This window comes from Siniperca chuatsi, linkage group LG1 (assembly GCF_020085105.1).
Source record: "Siniperca chuatsi isolate FFG_IHB_CAS linkage group LG1, ASM2008510v1, whole genome shotgun sequence".
In the NCBI taxonomy this organism is placed as follows: Eukaryota; Metazoa; Chordata; class Actinopteri; order Centrarchiformes; family Sinipercidae; genus Siniperca; species Siniperca chuatsi.
This window is the reverse complement of record NC_058042.1, coordinates 31,470,574-31,490,386: the sequence shown is the minus strand read 5'-3', so window position 1 is coordinate 31,490,386 and position 19,813 is coordinate 31,470,574. Positions and strand designations below refer to the sequence as shown.

The window sequence follows — 19,813 nt, the reverse complement described above, 5'->3', positions numbered from 1 at the left end:
ATGTGAGCTGCAATGTGTCCTATACTGGGCAAGAAAATACCATTATATTGTAGCACTGCATGCGCCAGTCTATGCTCCTCTATGGATAAAGGGCCCAAACATAAAAATCCTTTTTTTTGGTTGCTGTTGGTTTATTTTTTTATAGTTAAATGTATTTTTGGAAAACATTTTCTTAAATGGGTGCCTTCAGTCCATTATTGATTTCAGATGTCAGCAGATGTCATTGTTTTCATTCTTAATATTCTTTAAATCTTGCAAGATATATCGTAGAAAAGGTTTCAGTCGTAGTCATCTGGACACTGTTTTCAGAATCAAGACGTTTCGGCTCCCATCCGGAAGTCATTCTCAATTGTGAAAAAATTGGACGGGAACTGGAAATTACTTCTTTACACTATTTATCTACAATTTCCAGTTCCCGTCCAATTTTTTCACAATTGAGAATGACTTCCGGATGGGAGCCGAAACGTCTTGATTCTGAAAACAGTGTCCAGATGACTACGACTGAAACCTTTTCTACGATAGAACACTCCTGGACGAATGAGGGACTGCACCGCCTTGCAAGATATACTAAGAATCTTAGATATACTGAGAATCCATTCCAACATTCTGAATCAGAAGTAATGTACCTTAAAAGGTTTTGTGTCCTAACTGGACTCTTCTACTGAGAGGTGCTACACTTGCTGTAAATAGGAAGCTTTCCTGGCATTAATGCAGACTGCTGACTTTTAGTTACTTTGCTGTTTTTGGTATTACTTTGTTGTGTGTTGTCTTTTTGGGAGATATCGGATGATGAAGTATATCACCATCCACCACCAAATGCTATGTTTACATTTGCAGAGGTTATTTAAAATAAATCAGATAATGTGATTTCTGTGGAATAAACTAATGAAATGGTGCCTCATCAACAACGCCTTCTGACCCACCTCTGCATTGGGCTCTGCATTCTCAGAGATCCTTGCCAGGCAGGAGTGGTCAGTGAATCTTGGAGCATGGTCGTTCACATCTTTGATTTTAATGGTTGCAGTTCCAGTTCCTGTCATCCCTCCCCCATCTCTGGCCTCCACGACAAGGAGGTAGGTCTCAACCTGCTCTCTGTCCAGACCCCCAATGGCTACAGCAATGGTACCTGTGGTGGGGTTGATAGTGAACATTTCTGAGAAAGTAGGCACTCCTCCCACCTCGATGTTAGTGGCGTCTAAACTACCCATAATCCTGTAAGAGAGCACAGCGTTCTGCCCGACAGCTGAGTCGTCCAGGTCGGTGGCTGTCATCTCCATCACAGACGTCCCCACTACAGAGTTCTCCGCCACGTCTCCGTGGCAGCTGGGGGCACAGGTGAATACGGGCGCATTGTCATTGATGTCCCACACATTGATGATGACATCGGTGAAGCCAGTCAGACCTTCGCCACCCTCATCTGTGGCCAAGACGACGAAACGCCACACGGCACGCTCCTCACGGTCCAGGGTCCGCTGGGCGTAGATCTTGCCTGTGACCTCATCAATTATAAATTCACTCTCTGCACCCTGGCCATGGAGAGAGTAACGCAGGGCCTCCTGGTCGGCATCCTTATCTGGGTCAGACGCTGTTACCTACAACGTTAAAGGCACAGCGAGACAAAGAGGGTGAAGAGAGTGTAATGACTTCTTTACACTATTTATCTACTGAGTTGCTGCTGGTTTGGACTGATATCTTGACTGGAAGCACTTCACAACTGCTCTGTGCAGTTATGAACTCTCCAGTAGGTAAACCTGGCAAAGATCCAACCTCCTCAACCTCAACCCCAACCTCTCCTGCCTCTCTTCTTCTGTCTGCTCCTTCTCACTCATCCTCAATACATCAGCAGCAATTAAACCCTGGGCAGGCCAACAATGTTTCAGTTTAGCACAGTAATTGCAGTGTGATGTAGAGCCAAAATTAACTTGCGTTCCTTTAAAAGAGTAAGAAATGTGCTCTTATATAGGTAGTGAGGGAAAAGAGCACCAGGCTTACTATGAATGACTTTCAAGCTGTTAGAGTATTTTGTCTCATGTAATATAGACATGGTTACTAATAATAATGACAAATTATTCAAAGTAAGTTATTAATCTAGATCTGTGCTAACCTAGATGTATTTAATTATGTCATTATACACAACCTAAAATGTCTGTTCTATTTAATACAATGATTATATAAAAGCTAAAATCAATTTACAAAAATGACCAACCCCCCCAAAAAAAGGACAGAACTAAATAATGGTGACCTCACATAAAATAATGGGTGTTAACTTAAGGCAAAATACTTAAATAAATTGCTAATAAAAATACTCATAAATAAACACTTTACATTTTGAAGTGTTTTTCTATCAAGACTTAATAACTCAAGACATGTTAAACAAAACTCGGGTTTTTAAAATTGCAAAAAAAGGACTTATCCAAACAAACAAGTAAGTTTGATGCTGTTATCAATATACAATGAAACATTTCAGTGTATCATTAAAGTGTATGTGTTGAGGTCTTTAGTTGTTTGTGCAATTGACTGTTCGTAAGGCCCCATTCCCCTTTGTTACTGTTGCTGTTAGGTACTGTAGATAAAAGCAGCTTCATATTTATAGCTGGTGACCGTCGATTGGCCAGCTGAAATGTTGCTCAAAGATTTTATCAGCTGTAGCCAGCCATCGAATTAAGCTAACATTAGCTCCATGAATTGGTTGAATTGGTAGAGCATCGCCTATTGTATGCTCAGCTGAACGAACCTCACATAGCTCCCTTTCTTGTCCAGGTGACCAACAATTCTAGCATAACACTGTTTGGCTGCTTAGCTTACATATATTTGACAAGTAAGACTTATTATATGGTTATATTTATGCTTCAGTGAATGGTCAATTGCATGTGAATACACAGACAATGTGCTAAGTAAACAGATGATTGCAAAACACTCTCAAAAGCTCTATCATATAGCTGAATAATAATTGGACTGTACCTGCAACACAAACACTGGTGAGCCATCCAGCTCCTCTGTTACGCTGCCGTAGTACTCATTAACGGTAAACACTGGAGCCTCATCATTCTTGTTAACCACGTTTACCGTCACTGTTGTGTAATCCTCCCACTTTCCATCTGAAGCCAGGACATGAAGCTTGTACCTGAGCAAAAGTTTCAGATTTTTCAGGGGCTTTCACAAAATAAGCAACAGTTTAGATCCAAACACTTACTTGAAATGTTCTTAAACACTTAAACTATTGAGGTATAGTTGATTTAAGGTATCAGAAGTGGAGTTTAAGGCCCAAGCATATAATGCCAGACAAATAAATAAACAAGTAATACAACAGGAAAAATAACACCATATATTTGAGATAAAATCCTTTGACAAGCATTTACTGGAGTCAAAAAACATTTGTGGCTCAAAGGATTCTTCCTTGAAGTGTGTTCCTACCTTTTGTTCTGTTCATAGTCCAGAGGCTGGGCGATAAAGATAGTGCCCACCTCTGGTTCCACATCAAACACCCCTCCCGTGTTCCCTGATGTGATCTGGTAGCGCAGCTTAGCGTTTCCACCTGCAGAATGGGAGAAGATGAAGGTCGAATGAACAATGACACTTTCTATAAATTAACCTTAGTTACTGATATAGCATATAGTAAAAGCAGGATAGTAAGTAAGTCTTGTTGGAGCCGTGGTGAAAATACAGGCCAGGAGCTTCTCTCTTGAATTTGTACCATGAAAGAGCTTTGGTGAAAACCTGATCCCCCATGGATTGGAAGTCCCCATCTAGTCCATTGCTGTCCGTTTCTGCCATTCCACCCATCTGTCTCCCTTAACTGAGATAGATAGCATCAGCCCACTTTAGCTGGCAGACTGGAATCAGATATTGAGTCTTTGGTGTGATCTGATTGTTATGAATCTTTAAACAACAGGCAGCCTCTGCCCTTACAAAGGTGATTATACCTGCTGCATCAGAATAGCATCTTCATGACAAGAAATCTTTGAAGGAGTAAACGTCAGATATTTTAGAGCCATGCATAGGAAAAATAAAGCCTGTCCATTTGTATTGCAACGGATGTCTGTACCTAAGGTGTTGAAGAAACAATAACCACATTGAAGCTTTTTCTGTTTGGTAATTTTAAACAAGACAAAAAAGTCATGTTGAACGTAGACTTCTATGTAGACTTATTTGCAAACAGCACAGTTAGTTATCTTTTTACTAATCCATGCTCTCAAACCACTACATCTCTTCAATTTAAGTTAAGTAGCGGTTTAAGATGCAAACACAAATTTAAGGGCTGATACATTTAACAGTCAAACGTTTTTATGAAAATACATAAAATATTGACATGTAACAATTCCATTTTGGTGTTATTGACCAGAGATACCATGTTCAAAACAGAAAACAAAAATAAAGGAATGTACTTTCATGTAATACAGCTCAGTACAGTCAGAAAACAATAATGCATATTGCATAATAGGAACATCCATAAAAAATAATTTGATTTACTCATGTATGTTAGAACATTTTTGATTAAAATTACCAATAGACCAATATGTTTACTTCCATAGTAAATTTAAGTATTAAAAATCATTATGAATCATTATAAGTCCATGAATGAATACATTTGATAACAAAAAAAAAATGTATGGAGTGCAAAAGTATGAACACTGTTGGGTAATGTGGGGCTTAAATGTATCAGAAATACTTGATCCAAATGTCATATCTTCTGCTGCTAAGGTTGTGTCGGCAGGTTCTGAAAATTAATTACCATTCACAATTGTAGCCATTCTACCTTTTTAGCCATCAAAAGCTGATAATGGCATTTCAATTGTTTTTTGGTTTTTTTACGGTATATTATGGATTCAAAGCCTGAAGTACTGAATTGAAATTTCACATCTATTCTAGGTCTTCAAGAGAGAAAAGAAATAAAGAAAAAATACATTACCAGGCTCCCCCTAATGCAAACAATTATATACAGTGCACTTTCAGTGAAGCGTTTCCTCTCTGACGGGAAGGGTCACCCATGTAATTGTTATTGTCATTATTATTATTAATGTTATGTATTACCTTCCTACGTCACAGAGATCCTTGGTAGAACACGAGACATTTGATGGCTATAACAAGTAATGACCAAAAACCAGTGTTAATTGTGGATGGGTTCAAACAGCAGAAAATCACCAAAGGCATTCACAGTGGGTACCTGCCGGGTCCTGCTTGCTGAAGCATGCATTTTACTCTCTGTAAGACAGTGTCTGCACAAGGTTAATTTTGCATATTTTCATTAATTACCATACTTGCCTAGAAAACAGCACTGAGCTCACATTAGAGTTGACAATGAATAGTGTCTGTGTGTCTGTGTTCAATCATAAAAATTATGTTGTCAGATTGTGTTGAAAAGTCCTGAAGAGCTCCTATTACACAGCCAAGACTAAAACCTGTACGAGTGATTAAGATCGAGCATCTTTCATTGCAGGTACAAGTAAAGTGAACTTATTAGCAGAGGAATGCGACAGAATTCAATTACATGGTGTTTATATTGACACAGAGGTATGTAGTGATTCAATATCATTTATAAAGTACGATTTATATGGTTTCCAGCACAATATATGGGCAAGGATCCACTTAAGTAAGGCTGTTAAGAATGAAACATGATATTACTGTATACAAAAGTAAACTGAAGTGCCCTACCTTCTGTCTCCAAAAGTCAGTAAAATTACAAGAATGCTTTAACACAACAGAAATGCAGTGATTTTTCACTGAATAATTAATACTCCATTGTTCCAAGCAATTTAAGATCATACGGCTGTGAAGTTCCCCCTCCTCTCATCTCCAAAGTTCTTTCCCTACCTCACTTAATAATCTCTTTTCTTTTTAAGCTCTGCAAAGCATTTTTAATAAAGTCTATTAGATGCTGATCAACAAAATGTTCCCCCTCAATGCAATTACTGGTAAAGCCAAGGTCTGCATCTCAATCACCGTTGCATCTACCACCCCTCATCTTAATATGAAAGGGAACGGAGAAACCTCTGAAGACAAGATGCGATTCACAGCTTATTAGCAAGATGAAAGTCAAGGAAGGAGAGAGGAGAATGCACTAATCCAGATCGTTTTGTACCGTCTGTCTGTTGGCATTTTAAATGAGACATTAGGGGATATATGCAATTGCATTCCTTCTTCTCTCTTGCTGTTTTTTTTCTAGTTGTCTCAATCTCTTAAGTATTTAGAAAACTGCTGAGACCCAAAGGACAAAAGAAACAGCACAAGGAGTAATAGAACGGTTAAAATAAACAAACTAATGGAGAGAAAATGAATGTTTTTTCCCAGTTGTACCAATTTCAAAAATCTTCTTCTCCCTGGATACTGTACTTTACTGAAACTGGAGTATACAGTCAAGACAGCAGGGAGAGAAAGATCTCATGCACTTTATAGAGTTTGGAGACATATAATTTGTACTTGTTCCAATTTTTATCACTATTGGCTGCACGATTAAGAAAATACAGAAATGAGAAAAAACCCAGACAAGTTTAAAAACAATAGGTGTCACAATTGCACTTATTCACATGCTGTAGTCTGTTTATATTTTTCCGTCGCTCAGTGCTACGTCACACGTTTCGTTGCTCTGATTGGTTGTCTGTTTTTCCGATTGCATCCAGAGGCATTTTGGTCAACGCCTGTTGATAATGCCCCTTGGAAATCGAAAATGAACTGAGAAATTCGCATTTGAGAATTGGTCTTGCCATGTCAGGCTACTGGAATGCCTCATGAGCAGGGAAAAGCTATCAGATGAGGCAGTGGTGCCAAGTAAGCTCAAGAGACAAGGTAGGAAGGGGAGACGATTTACTAAAATGATTATATACTTTAATTCCTAAGCAGGTCTCACTAATCTTTGGTTTCAGTAGAGTCAATAAAAACAGGCTGAGGCTTCAGGTTTGGCATTTGAAAATATCTAAACCTTCTACATCTTCAAATTCTGCTTCTCTCAATCTTCCTATTACTTTGAGCATTTTCCTGCTTCTGTACTGTTCTGTTCTGTTCACAATTAACTTATCACTAGCTGTGACTCTGTGTGTGTGTGTGTGTGTGTGTGTGTGTGTATAGTAGGGACACCAAGGCTAGAAAGCATTTGTAAAAACTGTCATGAGCTGATATCAGCACTGAGTATCACTACTCAGTTACGTAGGTGAAATTTAAAGATTATTTCTCAGAGGGTCATTTTGACAAATTCTGGAAAGAAAATTAGGGATACTGAGACATTTATGAGACTGAATATTGATTGGCTCTGGCTTTCAAACAGGATTCTCAACAACTGGTTTGCAGGCAGTTTGGACCTTTTGCTAAGCAAAACCACTACCAGCAGTAAATAGGTGAACACCATTCCCAGGCTCTTCCTGGGTGAAATTCAATTGGTTTGAACGATGATGACAGCTCCAACTGTGGGTACCCTTTTCAATCCTTCACTGACTTTCATTTTCTCTCTCTTGTTTTATACAGAGGTATTGCTTCACAATCGGGAGAAGTACAATTTTCACAGGTGAACCATAACATGCACATACCATTTGATCCAACCTAAAAGGTACAAGGTGCTGTCTGACAGTGTAAGGTAAACATTTGTACAATGTCAGCCTGAACTAAAGGTGCAGTTGTTAAAGTCAGTTAAGGTAGCAAACTGATTAAAGCACCTGGATGGTAGAAAAAGCACTTGTCCACCAGCACAGAGACACAAGTTCAATCCCAGCAGTGATGTTTCCCCTTGAATACAATTTTCAACATAAGCAATAATGAGTCCAGGCAGTTTATAGTCAAAACGTTTGGTTTCATCCTTCACACACACACACACACACACACACACACACACACACACACACACACACACACACACACACACACACACACACACACACACACACATATATTATCCCTTTGCTGGCATACCAGATGTAAATCAAATGAGATGCACTTGCAGTCATGTTTTTTGTAAGCGTAATAGTTTTGACTTTTTTCACATAATGCTGCTGAATCATCACTTGAACTGCACTTCTCATGAGAATGTTTGCTCTGCTTTGGTATTTAATGGTCATATTTTAAAAATGTATATATAATAATAATAAAAAGAGTAAGGGAGTGTCTGGCTGAAACAATGACTAACTAAACCAATCATCACAGGACACAGGTAGTAAGCTTATAGATGCTGTAAGCTATTGAGAGCTTCTCTGGTGTTAGTTTCTGTCTTCATACAAATCCCCCCCCAGGAAATTACAGCCATTTATAAAACGGGCGCAATTTTAGTCGCATCATCTGTAAAAATAGTCACAAAATGTACCTAGATAATTGCATTCTGGAGGCCTGGCTGTTGCTTGTGATCATCTTACTATGCTCTATAGGCTTCCTGTTTGCAAGCAAAGAGTGACAGCCACAACATTTCAAATATGTTGTGTAACAATGACAGAGACCATTATTGTATCAAATAAAACCATATACCATATAAAATACAGTGAGCTAAAATCTGAAATATTACTACTTTACTAATACTATGCATTATTAAGTTTGTTCTTTCCATGTTCTAAGACAGACAATTGGGATTTCTGAACATCCATTCCAAAATCAGACTAGAAAACTAAAACATCTTATCAGCTTTAAACTGAATTAATTGAGTTACAAAAAAGTGACTTCATGTGAGAGGAGGAATTTTTCAAAGTACAATGCAGCCTTTTCTGGGTCAGAACTGACACATAATAAGAAGTTACAAACATTTGGGTGTGAAAAGCCAAAGATTCAATATGCACACCAAGCAAGTGTAAAGTGAAAAGGGTTGCTCATAATGACAAACCCACAGAGAATTACCATCTGCATGTTTTAGCCTTTAAAACAGGCTAAATAGCTCAACTGCTTTAGCTAAAACAAACCAGTTAAAAAACTTTAATTAGCTAAAGGAGCTTTTTAACCTCTTTTAGCTAATTGTTTTAGCCCACGATACACATTCCTGTTTATGATTTCACGCTATTCCACTAATAGACGGATGGCTGAAATGCGCCAACAAAGACAGAGGAAAAGAAGACTGCTACCTAGTAAACATGGATGTAAACAATGCAGGATTTAAAATATTCTCAAAATAATTGGCTTTGCTAATGTTTTATGAGGAAGGGAATGCATTCAACATGTTCATTAGACCTCAAGGATACACACAATGCATTTTGGTGAGTAACACTAAATATAAATAGAAACTTTGTTTACAAGACAGCTCCATAGGGCTCCTTTAAGGCTACTGTATTTTCAGTCTCACCACTCAATAAACCCCATATGCAGCCATTTCCAGTTTAAAGCCTCTGATTAAACTCACTCTCAACTACCTGTTCAGCACCAAAGACCAAGATATTTTTCTTAGCAGTTGGTGGAGACAAAAGAACGGTGAATATTGCACTCACATTCATCATGTGGACAGGAACATGACTCCAAATAAATGCTAACATTGATCTATGTTGGCTGGAGTGTAAGTAGGCAACTGTTAGCCGTAACAACTGCATTTATCCAGTCAACACAACATGGTGGTGTCTATGTATCTCTTGTTTTGGTTGTTACATCCTAGTGTCCAAACATCAATGAATACTGTGTTAAAAATCTACAAAGAGAAATTATTTTGATTTCTATGTTCACAATACCTTTTCTCCTACCTTTTTCCTATTATGTTTCTTAAATCAAACAAGTGTACCAACTGTGTATTGATGGCTAAATAAAGAGCCATTAGCCCTACTTCTCTAAGTCTTCTCTGCTCTGTTGAAGTGGAAACATTTTTTGTTGACTCTCATTCAGCTGTATCTTGATGTCAGCTGCAATCACCCCTCTGTTATGCAAGCCCTAGTCACTTACAATGAGCAATTCTCATCTGATTTTGTTGTTGATCTGTAACTGCTATACCTTTTCCGATCAAAGATCTACCCAGATTCTAGATGCCTTTGGATAGTGTAAGCCACAGTGCTTAAAGATACTCTGTGAGAGACTCTTTTCATTCCTCAGAGTAATAAGGGTCTTGTCTTTTCTGTCGTGAGCTGACATTTGCCTCTGGCCATGACAGCTCAGTGTCTCTGCATGTTCCACCACAGACCCTACTCTTCAGGATCTTTGGCAAGCTCTCAGCCCGTAACGAGGCCTCTTAATTAGTGCTTTATTAAAGGCAAGTGCATTGGAAAGGTCAACCAGTTAGGCCTATGCAACTAATACAATTCTAAATGGAAAAATATCTTACTTACTAAATTCTACCTGATGTCAAAATCTTTAGTTGTGTTGCTCCTAGCTCTATTCAGAAAAACTGAATGGAATGTCTTAGACCATAGGAATAGCATATACACCCTTATAGGTATAGTTCATGATACTGTAGTTCTCTATGAAGTGATGCCATGTAGAAGCATGTGCCACACAATGAACTTTGACTGAATGGAAATCTATCCTTTGAATGTGCATGTCGCTGGTAGTTGAAACTGTCATTCATCAACTTGACCAAACTGAGCACCACTTCCTCAAACTAAAAACAGTTGGGTCATTTTAAAATGTCACCAGTTTGCCATGGACAACAAGTTGGAAAAATTATGAAAAACACCAGCCATATCAGAAGATTCCAGGGTCTCTACCAGCTGCTCCAGCTCGTCAACATCTACAGGGGTTCAACATCTTAACAGTAAGAAATGTTTGACTTAAGTGAAAAAAAATTGCTTTCAAGCCCAAAGTGGTGAAAGTACACAATTCAACGCTTGAGAGCCTCTTTCTTTGCCTTACATCGAAAGGTTATATTAAATGGGTTCTTCTACAGTGCTCACATATTGCTGCGTTTTTCATGACTTCAAGACATGTTTTGTACTGCAAACTTTTTTCCCCCTCAAAAGTAAAAGGGGGTCAGACAAAAGCAGTGAAGTAAAAAATGAAAGTATTTCTTGAGCAGGGGAAAAGAGAAACACTTCAGTAATGTACTTGAGTAAATGTGCATGATTATGGATTCACAGTACCAGCCCCACCATCACTCCTACACTTTCCATTCTGTATCTAAATCACCCCATTCTAAGAAACACACATTCACATATACATATTCCTTTATCCATGCCACCCACCTTCGTCCCCATCGTTGGCACTGACAGTGAGTATGGCAAAGCCAACATCAGCATCCTCATCCACATCAACTTCATAGGATGCCTGTGCAAACGCTGGCTTGTTATCGTTTACGTCACTGATAAAAACGCGAACATATGCTGTGTCTGAAAATAAAGATAAGAAAGAGTGAGAGATACAGAGAGAGGGAGAGAGAGAAAGAGGAGAAAGGAGATTATAAACAGGAGATTGTTCTTATTCTGTCAACGTGAACATGAACATCTGTCTATCTCTCTTTGGATAGCAACAGTTTAGTCACTTTTCACCAGCATGCACACACACACATACACAGATGCAGATAGGAAAGTAGACATTTTTTCATGCCCACAGAGAGAAACAAAAATAACATCAAATTTTCTTCTTCCATCCACTGTCTACCACTTTTCTATTACATCTGTCATCTGTTTCCACTATTTCTGTCTATTTTACCATTAAATCCAGCTGTTTCTTTTTTCCTTCAGCATCCACCCGCAGGCTGAAGCAGAGTACAAAGCACCCTGGGGGCATGAGTGTGAGGCTTGGTAGTTGAGCAACCCAACATACTACACTTCCTTTGATATCGTATCAAAACGAGCATCATTTGCAAGACACGCTTCAAGATAAGATAAATTATTTAAGCCAGGGTAGAAGAGATGGTATACAGTTCATGGTACAGATAGTAAACTAATGCAGCCCTTGGAGCTATAACAAAACAAGTCGCAGATACCATGGCTTTGTACATGTTCAGAATCTGTCAGAGAGAGAGAGAGAAAGGTGGGGAGGGATGGTGGAAGAAAAACAAAGCAGATAAGCAGCTGTAGAAGCGATCCCCTCATCCTCCCTCTCATCTGTTAATGCTGCCCGCTTATCCATGTTTTCACACTTCTAGAGACATATATGTGTAAAAATCACACCCCAACCCCACCCCACGCACTAGACTGTAAGTAGCAGGAGAGCTTGTTTACTGTCTGTGAAAACAGTGTTTATCAAGGTTATTTTTGTGACCACTTAACAACATTCTGCTGTCTCTAGTCTGCAACATCTCTTGGTGCTTGGAATGTGTGTATGTCTGTATGTGTAGATTATGCAAAGTTAAATACAGCAAATATTAAACTGTCCCTCTCTCTTGTACTTCCTTTAAATCTTCCTTTCTTGATTTGTGATTAGAGGGTTGTCAGAAGAAATATACAGGAAGACCCTTTCAGCTCTTGAACAGAACACATGATAAAGAAGAGAGTGGAACATATGGGAAACAATAAAATTAGACAGAAAAACAAACTCCTAAAATAAGCAAACCTCTAATAATAGGCGAGACATCTGGACTGGTATGTTGAAGGTATTGATTTTTCCCCTCAAGGGAGGGGAGTTTTTTTAGGAATATGATATTTAATAGATATTTCACCTAATAATATTAAAGTGAATGCTTCAAATAAATATTTCAAACAAAGTAGCCCGTTAGATTTCCAGAATCAATAATAGGGCATTGTTGTCTGCATTTGGGTCCTACTCCTGCTTGACACACCACAACAGTCTGATTCTCCTAAACCAATGAAGGCAACAGTCCCTCAAACCTTGTTGCAAGCAGTGGTTGAATTGGAATAAAAAAAGCTAACAGTTCTCTGCACAAACAGGTGTGTGGCATAGTGCTTTTTTCTTAGATAATATACCCTGGTCTATTAGTCTATCTCTCTATAAAATACATGTAAATTAATGTTTCATAACACGTGTAACAGATTGTTGAGTAAAATTCGCTCACACCACACTGAAATTATTTCCCTGTGGAAACTGTTATATCAGAGATTGACAACAACTGCAATTGCATGCACTCGTGAGTGTGTTTTGATGTGTGCATCCTTGTTAAGTATCTGTTAATTTACCTGTCACCCATCCTTCTTCATGCCACCTCATTCAATATTCATAGCACACAAAAAATAAAGTAAAATAACTCCCACAGCTTCACTGCAGTCTCTCAATCTCTGCTCTGTTTAATATTTAACTTCTGTTTACGATGCCACAAATGCCATAGTGAGACAAACCTAGAGTGAGGATCTGTTAATAATCTATGATCATATTTATTCAGAATATATCCTGGTCTGTCTTGCTGTTTCTTCAAAACCTCTCTCCATCCACCCATCTGTCTCAACATCTGTTCATTTCTTCCTGTCACTCTATTCTACCGTTGAAGCATGTATGTATTTCATCTGGCAGCAAATGAGAGAGAAATGGGTAGACGGAGGAAGAGAGGGCGCAAGAGAGAGACTGAAAGAGAAAGACGGCCTTTGGTCCTTCAGTAGGGAGAGATGAGCAGATGTGGGAAAGAGACAGAAAGAGGAAAACAGAGATTATTGCTGCCTTCAATGAAGATTTGGAGCCTTAAATGAAATCTACAAAGCAGCTGTCTACAGCTCTTTCCACTTGTGTGCTTGACTTCTTTTTCAGTCAGCAACCACCATCACTATATAAACTAAATTACAACTTTATTATCATTATAATATAAATAATTTCTGCAATTACATAATCTGTTTGCATTTTTACTAAGCTAATGATTCAATAACCAGTATAATTAACTATTGTTTCAAACGAACTGCTACTACAGATCATATTGCAGAAAAGACACATAGGTAATACAAAAGTCTGACAACTTTTCAGCTGGGTGGTGAAAAAATCCTTGTTTACACAGATTTTGACTAGTATTGAGTATTTCTTTTCCTAATGTGCAGTTGCATTGGTAGCAACTGCATTCAATGCAATTACTGCAACTTCTGAATAAAATGTCTTAACTGAAGCAACTGCAGTATTACTTTATATACACTTTACTTTATACTTTATATACATTATATGACAGAAAAGTATGTGGACACCCCTTCCAATTAGTGGGTTGGGCAGGTGTCAAGCACACTGCAATTGGACTCTGGAGCACTGGAAATATCTTGTCTGGAGTGATGAATCACACTTCCCTATTTGGCAGTCTGATGGGCAAACTGGGTTTGGCATAATTGTGTTAGGGAGACAACACTACCTGCCTGAATACACAGTGCCAACTGTTTGGTGTTGGACAAATAATGGTCTGTGGCAGTTTTTCATGATTTGGGCTAAGGCCCTTAGTTCCAAGTAAGGGAAATCTTAATAGTGTGCTTTCAACTTTGTAACAATAGTTTGGGGAAGGCCCTTTCCTGTTCCAACATGATAATGACACCGTACACAAAAGCAGCTCCATAAAGAAATGGTTTCCCCCTGTTGGTGTGCTTTCAACCCTGACCTCAACCTCATCCAACACGTTTTGGATGAACTGGAATGCCGACCAAGAGCCAGGCCTTATCACCTAACATCAGTGGCCGACCCCACTAATGCCCCTGTGGCTGAATGGAAGCAAATCCCTGAAGACATCTTCCAAAATCAGGTGGAAAGCCTTCCTAGAAGAGTGGGGGCTGTTATAGCAGCAGTTTAAAGATGTTCAACAATCACACATGGGTGTGATGTTCAGGTGTCCTCACTTGAAGGGCATACTTCGTGTACTACAGAAGTGACTTACCTTTTTGTAAGATATTGTCACATATTTTTGGTGTACAGATAAAAACCTGTTGGTCGTAAATGAAATACCTATGTTTTAAAGTCACAATTCACAGTTTCACCTCTATGTACTGGAGCTACTCTATATCACTGACTGCTACAACACAGTAGCATTTCAACCTAGCTACAGCTCATGTAGCTTTTACAATTGCTGTTCTTAACACTCAGGCACAAGACGTAACCAAACTTGACAAACTGCAAAAATACCACAGCAATCAGAACTTAACCATCAGTTCAGTCTCAGGTTGTTCTGTGCAGTGTCAGTCTTACTTACCAGAGTTGGGCTGTCCATGTTTGCCGGGCCGTGCTGACTCCCATCCATCCACAGACTGAACCTCCAACAGGTAGGAGCTTTTGGTCTCGCGGTCAAACACAGTCTGTGTGTAGATGAATCCCACCACTGGGTCAATACGGAAATACTGGTGGTCCCCACTGCTATCCTCCAGCAGCGAGTAGGAGATCTGGGCGGTGGGGGGTTAGGGCAGACACAATTATACAGAGGTTCAGGTGATAAAACACAATTAATTACTGCTTTTTTACACAGCAAAGAAGAACACATTTTGGATAATCAAAAACAGAGGAAGGCTGAGGGAGTGCAAAAGGAACTTAGTTCTAAGCATCCTTTTCCACTGACCACGCTGAAGAGCAACATTAACTTTTATTACAATTTGTGTGTGCATGTGCGGGCCTGTTTTTACCTTGCCATTGAGACCCAAGTCGAGGTCATTGGCTGAAACCTGGAAAACCAAAGTTCCTGATTCTGCCCCTTCAGTGACCGAGGCCTCGTAGATGGAGGAAGTGAAAAATGGGACGTTGTCATTTACATCTAGAGAAGGAGGAGGATAGGACAAGAGAGTGCGCTTAGGATATACCAAAAAGTTATTTTTGCATTGTATGTCAGGTGGATTTGATAGAAACATCATAGATGATTGATGGGCTCTTTACAAAGCCCAAATTACCTGCAGCACTAGGTGGTAACATCCATCTAGTCATTCCCTGTACCTGCTTACTACCAGCAAGTGGTTTCTGGTAGAACAATTATCAATTAAGATAAGTTGATATAGATAAGTTGTTACTTCTTTTTGTTTTAATATGCCAAGTAATACCTTTTATTTCATAGATTTTATACATAGATCCATATAAAGCCCAATAATCACTTCAGTGCAATCTTGGATTATCAAAGGATATGTATTATTTCTAGTCCACTGCACTCAAAAGTGTAGCCACATTTGCCAGCTCATGCATATCATTTAAGGGTTATTGCTGTTCAATCAGCGTCTTTTGCTGACAGCTGTTGCCTTTGGAATATATATATATATATATATATATATAAAATTTATATAATTTCTATATAATTTATTTGCCCATAAATGTCTCTACCTCAACGGACTTGAAGAAACAGTTATATGGCAGCGAACATGGAAACATCTTTAAATCAGACACTAAGCTCAGCTACTAGTTTCTTACCATAGAACTACTGTTTCAATTCAACACAATCCTTGTCTAAACAGCACGGACAATTTTTTTTGTACACGTAATCTCCAGTTTATCACACCCGTGTCTCCAGTGAGTCACACTTCTCCCATTATTCACTGAACTTTGTCTTCCCGATTATACATTTTCAAACGCTTTAGGCTGTTCAGGGAGGCAGACTAGCTGTCTTTGAAAAGACATGTGGACTGCTGTCTAATCACAATGGAAAAACATCTAACCTTTGAAGAGGTGATGTTACAAGACAGTTGTAACATCCCAGTCTGCTGTATTGTTATTCATCAACGCCTAATTTATTTTTCTGATTTCATTTCATCTTTTGTGCCTCACTAGTACACAATTATATTGCTAGGAGACTTTGGTATCCATGTAGACCAACATCATTACTGCTTTTTCCAAAATTTTGAAATTCTGAAACAGTATGCATCATCTTGTACACATGGGACAAGGTCTTGACATCCTTCAAAACCAATACTGTGGATCAATGAAAAAATCCACTAATTAAAAAGAGCGTAGGACAGCAGAGCGAATGCAGAAGGCACATCTACAATATAAGGTCACTCTCTCTATATAAAGGAGCTTTAGCAATATTAAGATCTGTTTGTCAAGAAAGAGAGACTCATACTTTTTAATCTTGGTGTTGCTAAAAAGCATAATTCAAAATGTATTTTATTATTAACATGGCTATAATAAGGCCTTTATAACGCCTGCTAATTCTTGTTTACCTGTCCCCAACCCATCATCAATTCTGTTAAATGAGTTCACCCCTATTTCTTTAAATGAATTACTTGACATTGTGCCTCACATCCATCTGTCCTCATCTAATCTGGATGTTCTACTGCCACAAATACTTTTTTTGGTTTTTGGAGTTACCGCCTACTGTCTTCTGATCACTGTTAATGAGCCTGTCTGTTCTGGTTTGGCCCCTGACTATTTCCTGCTTTCTGCAAATAAGAAATGTTGCTAAAATTAGATTAACATTGACTGGAAATAAAATTGACCAAATTCTAGATTGCTTGGATCCCTCGTACATTTCTGATCTTTTAAACATATTCTGTAACCCAACTCTTCAGATGTGCCTACAGAAAGCTTTTACAAGTTCTACATTTTGGATCAAAACAAAGGGAGTTTGTGCTTGTACTGTTTTAGCTCCAATACAATGGAAAAGCCTTCATCTCAGTATGAGGTCAGCTGAGTCAGTACTGTGTGGAACAAACCTTTAAAAGGCAATTTGTAATTAGAATTTCTAACTTTATTATATTTTGTCTTCTATTGAACTTGAATTTTTATTAGTTACATTTTAAAATGCTACTTCTATGTGGACTAGCAAAGCACTCTTATTTGGAGAGGTCCTCCATAAATAAAGGTTACATACTACCACTAATACTTACTCAAATTTCTGCAAAAACCCAAAATAATCTAAACTAAACTAAAACACTACAATAAGTTCACTTTTGCCAGAACACAATGAAGCATCATCCAGTAAGGCACAGCATTGGCCAATCAAATATGTGCTCATTCCTAGTAGATTTCTTTGTAATGTAAAAGCCATCTTTCTCCTGTTTACCTCGCAGTCATTTGTGTTGCCTTTGTGATAATTATAAACCGCTGAGCAGTGTTTGGGCATCTGATAAGCCTTCAAACTCTTTGATCTGTTACTCAAACTGGACTTCCTGGATAACATTCGATGTCTCACTGGTACTTGAAGCAACAAAACCCACCAACACAGCTCTTTGAATTGTTTTAATGCAGGGTCTGAACGCCCACTAACTTTAACTACATCAACTATGCACCGATAGAATTTCCTTTTTAAATCAATATATTTCTTTTTTTAAAAGCCATCCTAAAGGTGACTTTGTAAGTTGTGGATAACTTTAAAGAAAACAATTGGCAATAAATATCAAAGCTCCTTATTGTTGGTTCATCATTGGCCTTCAAAGAAGCTTCAGTCCTCCTTATGATGTAGCATCCTGGACTGTGGTTTTGGACCTTCCTCAAGAAGCAAACCTGTAGCTATTGGAATAAAGCTGGGAATCTATATCCCATTCATAGAGTAGATATAATCTGGGAAACAAGAATATCATAAGGCATCAGTATTAGCACCATAGTGACTCCCTTGTCAGCCTATTGATTCATGTTAGTCCACACATTTACTTTAGCTCTAACAACTGATGTATTAATATATTTTTTGCTGTTATTTTTCCAAGCCCTGTTGGTGTCAAGATGAGCGTCAAAATATGCATTAGGCCAATCAATAATGAACACAAAATGTGCCTTTTCTCACATCAGTTACCTTAACAAGAGAGAGAATTACATGCTACAGAGAGATAAATCAGCCAGAACCAAGATTTGGTGAGAGAGAATGCGAAGTTTTCCTGAATAGCAGAAGCCAAATTTTAACATAGTTGATTTAAGGCCAAAACCATTTAAGAAATGACTTGAATAGAGCAACACATTAAATCTAACACTGCTCCATGTGCCATTTTTTCCTACCCTTCATTCTGAGCAAATGTCTTAATCTATGAATTAAAAATGGGGCCTTAAATCCATTACAGACCTCTCTCCCTCAGCCGTACTGCCTCTGGAGGAGTCAAAGAGCTTTCTTATAACGACAGATATGGAAGAGGAGGGGCGAAAAGAGGAGAAGGGGAAGTTAGGAGAGGGACAAAGAGGCAAGAGAAGGGAGAGGGTCAGTGTGAATTAATTATTTCTCACTGGATTAAGACCAATTTAATGGAATGGGGTATGCGTACGTGTGTGTGCGTGCGTGCATGTTGCAAGGAGATTATATGCAGGGGAGTCTGGGGCATGTGAGGTAGGCTGACTTATTTTGAGGAGCAAGGTCAGGAGCTAGCAAACACCACCATTTTTAGCAGAGATGATGGTGACTTAAGTCTAGTTACCAGGGGCTGAGCACTAACTGAAAGACAGTGACACCAGATTAGAGTAATTAAACTTAGAAGCACCACAGAATAATGATAGACATGATAGGGAATGATAGAGAGGTGAAAACTGACATTATTAGCTAAAGATGAGAGATAAAGAGTTTAGGAGAGCAACTAAACTTGGAGTCACTGGTGACTTGGAGGAGGTGGGGCAGTGGGAATGAGTATTAATGTTGCACTCTTAGACTCATGTGAATCAAAACACATTAGTTGATAATGCTGAAAACTGATATTATGTGTGTCAGTAACATTTTCTGGGATTGCACTTTTGTAATATATGAGCTGTTAGACCTTTAACTGGGTCCTGAAGCCATTCAGTCTTGGAATGAGCATGTGCCTGATGCTGCTCTTGACCGTGTTTTTGTTATTTACGTTCTAAAAAGTCCATTAAACCCATCTTGCGAATTAAACAAGTAAAATATTTTCTATTCTTCCATTACCTTACAGCTCAGCCATCAAAAAATTAATAATCAAACAACCAATCTGTCCTCTGTTCCTGCAACCTTAAATAGTCATACCGCTGGTCAGTATGTTGCAGTGACTTTTATTACACAACCCTTTTTCGCCTATACTCTACATTTATGAGAGGAAATGGTAAATGGACTGTACTTATATAGCGCCTTTCTAGTCTTTCTGACTACTCAAAGCGCTTTAACTACAGATCACATTCACCCCATTCATACACTGATGGCAGGTGCCAACTGCTCATCAGTTGAAAGAAACTAATCATT

General features: G+C 38.6%; 1 protein-coding gene across 4 annotated transcripts in view; it reads right to left on the bottom strand.

Moving 5' to 3' along the window:
* The window catches only part of si:ch211-186j3.6 (neural-cadherin), a 310,397-nt gene that overhangs the window by 133,378 nt on the left and 157,206 nt on the right, over nucleotides 1-19,813 (bottom strand). For 3 of the 4 annotated variants that reach the window (XM_044167542.1, XM_044167692.1, XM_044167769.1), the window contains 6 exons: nucleotides 15,345-15,472; nucleotides 14,921-15,107; nucleotides 11,061-11,204; nucleotides 3,415-3,535; nucleotides 2,962-3,124; nucleotides 924-1,592 (listed from right to left, as the gene is read on the bottom strand). In XM_044167542.1, the coding sequence (XP_044023477.1) occupies nucleotides 924-1,592; nucleotides 2,962-3,124; nucleotides 3,415-3,535; nucleotides 11,061-11,204; nucleotides 14,921-15,107; nucleotides 15,345-15,472 (1,412 nt within the window). The remainder of the gene's footprint in view (nucleotides 1-923; nucleotides 1,593-2,961; nucleotides 3,125-3,414; nucleotides 3,536-11,060; nucleotides 11,205-14,920; nucleotides 15,108-15,344; nucleotides 15,473-19,813) is intronic. The other variant, XM_044167606.1, reaches the window with a different exon arrangement.